Here is an 11091-nt window from a genome sequence, read left to right as displayed (position 1 = left end):
AATTTCAAGTACAAAGTTGTAAAACCCCAAAAGCTAGAAAAGTGTTCTTCAAAAGTAAAATATTTTATCTCTCTAAAATCTTCACACACTATGATATTTTCTACTCTATGTCATATGATATATAATTTCTCTCTCCTTTGGGCTATTTATAATTTCCCAAAATTAGACCCAAAATTCCACTTTGCAGCTCAATCAACGACATTAGTTGGGCTCGCTGAACATGTTTGGCGCATCACCTCTTGCTCCACAACTCACCCTTTAATGATTTAGACTTCAGGTGTTTTGAACCTCAGTTGGTGAACTCGATTGAGTCAGCCTTTCTTGTTCATCAAATCGCCAAGTATCATCTTGGTTCACCTTTTTAGCATTCAATATTTTCTTTCCATACTGTCATTTTGGGTGATGCTCATCAAGGTCGTCTTTCTCGTTCGACGCATTGCCTTCTCCACTGGAGTCCACCGATCTGATTTAATAGACACAAGTGTTATGCACTGTCATTTTGGGTGAGATTGTGCTCAATCGACAATCCCCCCTTCTTGTAAAGTTATCCACAATGTATGATTGACACTTCTTTTTGCATTTTTGTCCATTCTTTCAAACATCAATCCTTGCCTTGTCTAGTTTCCTTCTTAGCTGCAAATCATCAACATTTAATCAGAATAGAATAATATTAGGCATTGAGGACACCAATTATTGAGCTAAATGAACCTTAAATGAGTGCAAATCTATCACTCATCATAGTCTCACCTTTTCGAGCCTTTAGGTACCTTCATTTCTTTAACTTTCGAGGAAGAAAGTGCTTTTAGTAGTGGATATGGTAATGACCCTCTTAGTCATTTCCTTGTTTTTTGTGTGTTTTGACTATTTTGTCCCTTCATGTAGCTTTTATGTTGTGTATTTAGTGTGTTTGGATGTGTGGCACACTTCCTGAGGTGGTCCGGGAGAGTTTTCGGGGAGTTTCCCCATTTTTGAAGTGTTTATGTTGAAAGAGTTAACTTTGGTCAACACTTAGAGAATTTGTTGTCGTATAAAATTTATGTCAGTTCTATCAGCTTCAGAATGTCCATTTTGGTTTAGTAGCATTGTTTATTTGGGCTCCGAGCCTTTAGTGTGAGTTTAAGCAGTTAGGCAAGATGTTGGAAATTTTAGATAAGGGTTGACTTCAATCAATATTTTTGGTAAATGGGCTCGGATGAGATTTTTGTTAGCGTTGTTAGCTTTAAAATGTAGAGTTTGGTCTAGAATGACCTTTGATTTGGATCCTAAGGTGATCGGGATGATTTTGTGGTGTTTGCGAAATACTTGTTTTTGTTGTTTTTGTGTGAGTTGATTTGGGCCAACATTTTATTAAAACGACCTCAATTGATTGTTTCGTCAATTCTGTTGAGTTTAGAATGTTGATTTTGATGTGGTAACATAGTTTATTTGCGTGCATGGGGTTCCAAAATGAGATGAGGATTTGATGTTAAAATGTCAATTTGGGCCAACATATTTGCATGCATTGTTCGATAAGTCGATTGAGATGAAGATCGAATGTGAATTACTAAGATGATTAAGTCGACTGAGATGTAGATCGAATGTGAATTACTAAAATGATTTTTGGAATAGAAATTCAGTACCATTGAAAATAACTTAGCTTAGTCTATTCGGTTTTTCATCGTAGAAAGATAGCAAAAATAAAGTCTTTGATGTGGATTTGTGTAAGAAAAAATAATAAGAATATATTGTTAGCATTGGTGAAATTTTATTAGAGGAAGACATGAAATTGAACCATTTAGCTAAGCATTAAAAATCTTGGCTAAATTATATAATATAACTTTATGAACGGCATTGTAATGTAATTATCCCTTCTTTGTTTGCTAAATAAGATTTACCTTCATTATTTTAAGGAACATGAATGCATTATTTGATAATGTGTATGTAATTTATAAGAAGTCTTTGAATTAAAGCACTATTTGATAACTCAAGTGCTCCAAGAGAGGATGCCAAAAAACTAATTGCCTAATGATGGGAAATTTTCATTCTTCATTTCCCCGATTTGTATGGCAAAATGTAAAAGACAAAAAAAAAAGTAGAGGAAATTAACTCTGCGGACCAGCTCTTGCTATTATTTTCTACCTAATCTGCTGGTTGAAGTTTACCTCATTTGCCTCTTTTGTAATGAGTGCTGCTTGTCTGGAGAGGATTTGTGATTATTAATATAAAGAAGGTTTTCAGTCACCTGAGGAAATAACCACAAAAACATCATCAAGGGACCACTTTCTTTGCTTTGACTTGCCTGCTGGGTTAATCACAGCACGTTCTGCAGCTGCAATGCGGTATCCAATCACTATCTCCTGTCTTTGACGACCCCTTCTCATGATATCATAGAAGCACACTTCTTCCTGGTCATACAGATAAAACTCGGCTGGCTTGATGCATAATTCATTTCCCTGTATTTCATTCATATAAATGCATGCTCTCACATTAAACTCATCTACAGTCGTCCAAGCATATCACTCTATGCACTCAGTATATAAGTAAATAAGGAAAAAACAATACCTCTTCCGCAAACAATTCTTCTAGCACACGATTAATCTGTTTGTCTTCTGCTACCATTGCAAGTGCCATGCTCACCAGTTCATTTGACAGCACATAATCACTTATTCTAGACACTGACACAAGATTTCTTGTCCTAGAGTCCAATATCTCACTTATTATTATTGATCTGTCTGATGCCTGCTGCATTTCACGAATCCAGGAGCTCTGAGAAAACACTGAATGCCGTAGAGGAACCGACCTAGAATCTTTATTAGGAAGACGCTTCGACTGCATTAAATAACAATTCAGCAATTTCAATCACTATTGGAGGATTAATGACATCCATTTTACCATTGTGACTTGGGAAATCAGAAAGGGCAGGCCAGAGGGAGAGGAAGTGAGATCATTAGTACTGGAAGGGAGGAAAAGGCAAAATGAAGTGAAAAGAAATTGAGGGCAAAAATGAAAAGTTGCAGACTTCTTCAAACAAGAAATGCTTCTCAGAAACAAGTACTCCAGTGAAAAACTAAGTTTATATGCCTCAATCAAAAGTTGGCAACAATGACCTGGATATCTCGGATGAGAAGGAGGGTGGCAAGAGACCGTGAATCAGAGTGAACAATGGAGTCTTCGACAGATTCATCTGCAAGAATCAAAATCTATTCTCTTAGAGTTAGTAAACAGTGCATCAACAAAAATATGAATTGACATGCCAAAATACTATCCTCTGGTATACAGTTTTAACTTTTAAATCATAATGATTCTCGTCTTTGCTTATTCTACACCAAGGAAAATCAAGAGCAACTAGCCCACTGCATTCAGATCCTTAGTAGCAAGACAAAGACAAACATTTTTCCTGAATTCAGAAGTGTGAAAAAATTACCAAAAGGATTCACCAGCTACCTAGCGCTATGCTACAACAAATCCAGAAATCATTAGTTTTGCCCGAGGGAACATTAAAGTAGATAAGCATCTTCCGTGCAAACAAACATGACCATGTTTTTCTCCCAACCTTATTGAGAAATGACTTCATTTATTTTCAGTTTTCTTTTAGGAGAATATTAAAGATCTCAAAGTATGAGCACAACTTGAACTTACCGAATCAAATGTCTCCAGAGGAAGACCCTCTAAATGACGTCTAATCACTGCATTTCCCACATGATGGACAAGTTTTATGTTCTCTAGTCCTGATATATCAAGACCCCCATCAGTCAACTTTTTTTCTCTATCATTCTCGGGCACCTCATTAAACATCCACAATTCAGACCCTGGAGCCAATAATGCCTCCAGTACCTAACAAACAAGACGTGAAGAAGCCTCTGAAACACATGAATAGTATATATTCTCACTGTTTTTGTTGGTTTCTGAAATGATGGTACAGCAAAAAAAGATTGGAAGAAAGAATGAAAATGTTTCTCAATAATTTTGTTAAGCATAGAAGACTTATATATAGTCAACTTGAAAACAGAATCTGCAGAACAAAATTCAAAAACCTAAATTATATCAACTAGACTAATCTAACAAAATTCAAATTTAAACAAAGACTCCTCCTGCAACTAAACTACTAATTATTCTAGTAATTTAGCAGTAACAGAAGCAAATATTCAACATTTTAGGATTGACACTGTATTTGATTCTTAAAAAGCTTCGAACACAAAATCAATGCAAGTATTTTTACAGATCACATTATAACTGGAACAAAAAAGACAAAAAAAGAAAAGAAGAGACAAGTAATTATAAGCATGAAAGACAAATATATGAACAAATATATTGTTTAGTGTCGCCTCTTCAGGAGAGACTCATTGGCAAGGAAAAGTATGCCTTAGAACCTTGATGACGACATGGAAGCACATATTAAGCAAGGCGAAGCGCTCTACACATTTTGAGCCTCGTTTTAGGGCTTAAGCACGCTTAAATAACACTGGTTCTCGGGGCGTGGTCTCAGGTAGGACCAAGGAGCAGGGGTGGTAAGTGGGTTATGGAAGCTGCAAGGCTAAGAGTGGGATCTAGGAACATAAGGTCATTAACGGGGAAGTCCATAGAGCTACTGAAGATTATCAACAAGAGGACAACACTGAAGCACATATTAAGCAAGGTGAAGCGCTCAACACGTTTTGAGACTCGCTTCAGGGCTTAAGCACGCTTAAATAACAGTGGTTCCCGGGCGTGGTCTCAGGCAGGTGCAGGGGGTAGGGAACAGGGAGCGGGAGCAGGGGTGGTAAGTGGGTTATAGGAGCTTCAAGGCTAAGAATGGGATCTAGGAACATAGGGTCGTTAACAGGAAGTCCATAGAGCTAGTGAAATTATCAAGAGGAGGACGACACTGAAGCTGTGAAGCACATCTTAAGCAAGGCGAAGCGCTCAACACGTTTTGAGCTTTGCTTTAGGGCTTAAGCATGCTTAAATAACACTAGTTCGTGGTCTCAGGCAGGAGCAGGGAGCTGGGGTGGTTTCCGTTTTAGTCACATATTCAGACACAGACACACACACACACACAGAGATTGAAAGGAGAAATAGGTGATAAAGATGTACAGTACCATAATCATATCATCAATATCACGTCTCCAGCCACAGAATAAGATTCGTTCTGGATATTTTGGAGGATCAGTTATCCTAGGGAATAGGCCTTTATTTACCTGCAATAAGCAAGCCACTATATAAGCAAATACAGAAACTGAGCCAATGTCCACCATGCATTTGTTGAAATATCACCAGACAAGGATCAGAAATATTGACCTATGGAAGGGAGCAACCAGTAGATTCACAAAATTCAGATATACAAATTACAAGTAATGGTGATACACGACTCAGACTCAATTTCTATCTTTGTTTAATTATTTAAAAGAACTATCAACTATATTGCCTGCCATTGATGGAGAATAGAACTAATGTTTTACTGGCGTCTCTTTCTCACACAAGATAAATGCCTTAAGTTCAAAAGAGGAATTAGAATACTGGAAAGCACCGTAATTTGATGCTAAATGCTACAATAACCAACACTAGTAAAAATACCTAAACAAAAAAAAAACAATACTAGCAAAAATAAAACCAATACAGAGAAGAAAATTGACCTCTGGTAAGAGACCTGGCACATAGGTATCATCATCCTCAGCTATGACAAGGACTTCATCACCCTCTTTTAGAACATATCTATCATCAGGATTTATGATAATCTTGCCGCCATAAGCAGCAACCTTAACACCGCAAGGAATAGCCTCCGGAAATGATACCAGTACATCTTCAAAGGGTACACCATCCAGTTGAGGCCACCGTTTGATATAAAATTCTGCATTTTCAAACCCCAAAATGTCTTCCCAAATCTGTCATATTGGACGAGACAGGGTATTAACAAGAAAATACATATTACTCTTACGCAGAAACTAACAGCTACCAAAAACAGGATCAAGCAAAAATTGAGAAAGCTATACTATTTTGGCATTTAATCAGTAGGTACCTCTATATTATTGTTATCTACAATGAGTTCACTCATCCATCATGTGGGTATCATTATGGTTTCCAATACAATTGGGTAAATGGTTATAATCGCCTTCCATTTTATATTCCATCTGAATCTTGTATATCAACTAAGATCAGATTATCATTCAATACAGCTTGGGAAAGCATGTGCCTAAATAAATCACTCAAGGAAAGATGAGTCTTAAACCTTATACTGGATCTTCAGTCCCAAACAGATTGTGCATCAGTCTCAGGAGTATCAACTGCAGAGCAGTATTAAATAGCAACAGAATTGTTTATCTATGAGACTATGACCACATGTAATGGAATCAAAATGTTTACATCAAAATCAATCGTGAAATTCCGTCCACACATTTTTTGGGTAAATATAGGTGAAGATTAACAAGGACCTCAACTTCGCCACTATGAGCATACATGGCTTGATGCTGGTCCAGATACCAAATAAAGGAAGACGGTTACGGACTTACAGTAGGTAGAAGGCCAGCAATAAACAAGTTAACTTATGAATTTTCATAAGACTGAAGTTGTATTGGATTGAAAAGGTATTAAAAGGAGCAAAATGGGTATTGAGGATTACAAGAGACCCGAAGTAGTTTGAAAGGAATTGTTTGTTGTTAAATCATCAACAAGGAACTCAAAAGGAAGAGAATTTTTCTGGTCCAAACTTGCAAGGTTTTCAGGAAATGTAAGGCACAAGTATACAGACTCTTGATGTGCGCACTCATTGAATTTAAAACTAATGATTATAGCCAATAGATATAAGAGGAACCAGATGGACCACAGCCTGTCAAAACGACAACAGAAGTGGTAAAAATCTGCCAAAGCAAGGGAGAGAAAGACAAATGAAAAAATAATGCAACAGAACTATGTATAACTGACCTGAGCAAGGCCAGGTTGCAAAGCACATTGTATCATCAACCTCCCAATCACATCATGCGCAACAACTGTTTCAATAAGTTCACCACCAACAAGCTTCACTAACGGTTCGTTGTCGAGATCACTCATCTCCACAACAACATGACCTCTCAACCCCTCTCTTACTCCAGTTAGGCTAAGTACAACCCTTAGAGCACGTGCATCACTCTAATAAAAACAATGGAATAATTAGTCCAATTATCTGGTTGTTTAGAGCTTGAAGATTCATTTGTGAAAAAAGCACCTGATCAGCATTCTCATCAGATGCTAAGACAATGATTGCACGTGCTTTCGAGACTGATACCTGCATGCGTCATAGAAGAACAAAAACAAAAAGAAACAACTATAATAAAGAAAGAATAAGGCAGGGTTAAGAGAATTCAAGAAGAGTATAAGATACAAGTTGAACACGAAGATAATAGTTACTTTTACTTCACAGAGTAAATTAGAATATTAGGATAATGAAGAAAAGGAAAAACTGATTAAAGGATAAGAGGGAGAATCAAGGTCAACAAGGGAAAGAAGAAAGCTACACTCTCACACCTTTTTCAGATCAGCAAGTATCAGCGGACTGCCACTTCTGCAGATAACTGAAGTTCCCATGAAATCAAATTCTAACTTTGCTATGTCCATCTCCATCTCCTCCTTGTCTCTTTCCGCAAGAACAACGACAACACCACCACCAATGCTCTTGTTTGCTATTGCTAACTGCTTCAAAAGTGACCCCTGTAATAAGAAATACTTTTACGCCTACGTGTCATAATCAGTCTCAAAAGCCGTGATCAAACCAGATAATTCCTTCCATCGAGCGAAGGCTGCCAAGTGATGTTTGCATCTAACAGAAACAAACAGTATGACCTGAAAGCTATTCTAGAAGTATGTCTTTGTTTTTCTCCAATAAGATCTCTCAAGAATCAATGGTACTATCTTACTTGCAATGCCTATTGAAAACAATTTGCAGATTTTCACTCTACTGGATTATTGAGAAGGCAATGGAAATTAAAAATTGTTCTTTCCTATATAGAGTAGTTTTGCTAATTTATTTTTTTCTCTCTTCATCTCTTTACTCATTATTAATAAAGAACCAAAACTATATCAAGCCTTTTTAATATAAAGTACAATAATTTTATAAGTCAAACCTATATCAAGCTTATTTACCTTGCCAAAAGCACCATTACTCAAGTATTTCATTCTACTTGTCATGTAGGAAAAGAATCAAGCAGACAGAAAAATAGAAAGTTCAGTTAGCAGCTGAAAATGCGCTAACTAGAAATAAAATATATTCCTGGAATCAAACTATCATCTATGAAGAATAAATCTCACTAACAACTTAGATTATATTATTGACAAGCCAAGAGGGAAGATTTAAGTCCAACAGTACAACCTTGTTGCACAGCCATGTAGGTCAATGTGTGGCTGTATATATTTAGATCCAACGATTCATTACTGTTTGGATCAAATGGACTGTAGATGGATCTGGATTAAACTTTCTTATGGATCATATTGATAGAATGGATTATAGATTACCCACACCCCATATCTAATGTATGTCCATCCAAATCTACTTTTTCTGCCCAAATATAGAGCAAAATTCAGATAATACATCAAAGAGTCGTATCATTTTAAGCAATATGCTATAGACTTACCAATTTATCACTCCATCCAAGGACAAGAATGTGATTACTTTCGATCACCTCACTCTTTCCTTTCCTTAAAGAATCCACTTTTTCTGAAATAGCATCTGAAACAAGCCCCAGCATCATAGCAAATATGAGCATGCCTCCAGAGCTTATCAGAACTGAAACTACCCTTGGCCCTGCACCAACCATATCAGCATGGTTTCCAGAGTCCGCTACAAAGCTCCAAGAAAGCCAAATAGCTTCAATAAAGCTGCCATCACCAACAGCATAAAGTGCCAATCCACCATATCCAATTAGAAAGAGAGTGGAAAAAAGAAGTGCAAGCAGCTTTGCATAAGGGTAAACTGAGAAACACACATCCACCACATATGCAATCCTTTTCATCAGTGGAACCTCCTCCTTTATGGTATATTTCCTCTTCAAGAGATCAATTATTCTCGGAAGATAGTCAAGATATTTGTACAATGCAAAAGGAATAACGAGGATGAACACCACCATGTACAGAGCAACTGTTCTGCTGTCAGCATTACCAAAATACACTAATGAATTAACTTCTTCAAGCTCCATGATACCAGCGCTGGCAAGATCAACATGGCTACAAGCTCTACGAAGACTAATATTCTCCTCCTGCAAATAAATCAATCCTCACCTTCAACTGATGTATTGAGAACCAACTATTTAATTACAACAGAGATCAAAATTTGAGTACAAGTTGAGTGGTTAATATGCCTGTTTCTTCCAATAAGCAGTGGTTCTTCTTATTTTTATTTTTTTTGGGCAACATAGTATTCGGGTTTTCTTTTAATAAGCAGCAACTGAAAACTATATGTAAACAAAGACTAGAGTGAAAAGAATTCCCGATTTGAACAGTGTTCATAGAGATAGAGAGCATACCTGAAGTTTAGAGACTTCATTCCGCAAATATAATGTGTGAGATACAGATAATGTACAAAGAAACTTAAGCTGCAATAAAAGGAAATAATTGATCAACATATCAAGAAGAACCAAAAAACCAATGCATTGAGATCAGAAAGGTTTATAAAAAATAGAGATTGGATGGGCATTCATTATCCAAAAAAAAAAAAAGAGATTGGATGGGCAACAAATTCCCATTCACCAAAAAAGTAAAACATAGTACTATCCTACTATGTACTCTCACTGTCCAATTTATATAACATTCTTTCCTCTTTGGTACGTCTCAAAATGTTTGACATCATTCATTTCTATAAAATTTCATACTTTAAAAAATTCAAATACTTTAAACTATTCAAATTTTAAACCTCGAGGCAATCTTTACCAAACCAGCCTGTCAACAATTACTTTAATTGTTTTTCCGGCATCGCTAACATAATATATAGAACTCAAAATTAACATTTCAAAATCTGTATCCAGTCAAACACAGGGGTATGAAATGGGACGGAGAGAGTACTGTACCACTGTGTAACATTTTATTAGCTCCCTTAAAATTTTACCCAAAAGCAATCAATTGCAAAATTCACATTTTCTGCATGTCTTTTTGGTTTTTAAATCGAAGAGAGATGGAAACGGGAATTAGAATGGGAAAATCATAAAGACACCAACCAAAAGAAGAATCCACGAATATCTATGAGCAGAAGGTCTTCGAGCATTGGAGAAGTTAGCTGAACTGGACCCTGACAAAGCCGAAGAAGCTGAACTTGAGACTTGAATTGACAAAGCATTCAAATCTTTCTCAGCTTTCAGCTTGGGCTTGGGCTTCATCTTTGACTCCACCTTAGCTTCACAACTCAAATTGGAAGGCATAGACTCGCTACGAGCTGGTAAGTCGAGCTGATTCCTCTGGGATTTCGAAGTTGACTTGACGTTGACTCTACTCCTAGTAGTATGCGGTCCAAGAAAAGAGGGGTAAACGTAGTCACGATCGCCAAATCCAAAATTTGCATCATTAGTCGCGGAAGTGGTATGAGATTCAGAGGAGGATGGCGAAGTAGAAGAGACACGGCGAACAGCGGGGAAAAGTTGGCCGGCGAGTGTGTTGTCGGCAATGATTTTGGATTTCTTGAGCAACGGAGGTCTCTCCGGTTTGTTAGGGTTTGGTTTGGGATTGGAATTAGGAGCTCCATTTGTGTCGGGCATTGTCCGGATCGAACGGGGGAGAAGAGTATACAACACGGAGAGAGAGAGGATTATGGGGAGAAGTGAAGTGGGGAGCTAATGGAATGTGTACAAGCAGATGGAGAAGCCATGGGAGACTCACATGGCTCAAGTGGGAAGACAGGAGGTTATGGTAGTTTATTTTTTTAGTTTGGTTTAGTTGGAGCTCAGCGAGAAAATGATCAAAATGGTCCTTAATGTATGGGGTTGTTTTATTTCGATCCTTAATATATTTTACATGATCTATATAGTCCTTAGGGGCTGTTTGGTTACTGGATAAGGATTGAGTTATTCAGGTATAAAATGTTGCATAAGATTTACTATGTTTGGTAGCTATTTTTTGTCAAAGTATAAAATTCAACACACATAATACTATGTTTGGTTAGAAAATTAGAAAACCACATAA

The 11091-nt window shown here is 37.0% G+C and overlaps 1 protein-coding gene across 2 annotated transcripts; it reads right to left on the bottom strand.

Moving 5' to 3' along the window:
- Nucleotides 1-1902: 1902 nt before the first annotated feature.
- On the bottom strand, nucleotides 1903-10845 carry LOC102590579 (ion channel DMI1-like). Of its 2 annotated transcripts, none has more exons than XR_366675.2 (12): nucleotides 10134-10845; nucleotides 9447-9515; nucleotides 8559-9179; nucleotides 7456-7638; nucleotides 7157-7216; nucleotides 6877-7080; nucleotides 5592-5840; nucleotides 5058-5156; nucleotides 3619-3813; nucleotides 3087-3163; nucleotides 2542-2808; nucleotides 1903-2432 (listed from the first exon to the last, which is right to left on the bottom strand). XR_366675.2 is itself a non-coding variant. In XM_006339897.2 (12 exons), exons 1-12 carry the CDS (start codon nucleotides 10665-10667, stop codon nucleotides 2214-2216), a joined length of 2793 nt encoding a protein of 930 aa, XP_006339959.1. In that variant the 5' UTR covers nucleotides 10668-10845; the 3' UTR covers nucleotides 1903-2213. The 2 variants fall into 2 exon arrangements, 1 of the variants encoding a protein (XP_006339959.1); XM_006339897.2 differs by having other exon boundaries at nucleotides 3087-3179.
- Between the last annotated feature and the right edge of the window lie 246 nt (nucleotides 10846-11091).

The sequence above is a fragment of the Solanum tuberosum genome, unplaced genomic scaffold (assembly GCF_000226075.1).
Source record: "Solanum tuberosum cultivar DM 1-3 516 R44 unplaced genomic scaffold, SolTub_3.0 scf00011, whole genome shotgun sequence".
NCBI classification, from domain to species: Eukaryota; Viridiplantae; Streptophyta; class Magnoliopsida; order Solanales; family Solanaceae; genus Solanum; species Solanum tuberosum.
Note: the sequence above shows the minus strand (reverse complement) of the source record. Positions and strands in the feature narration are given on the sequence as shown.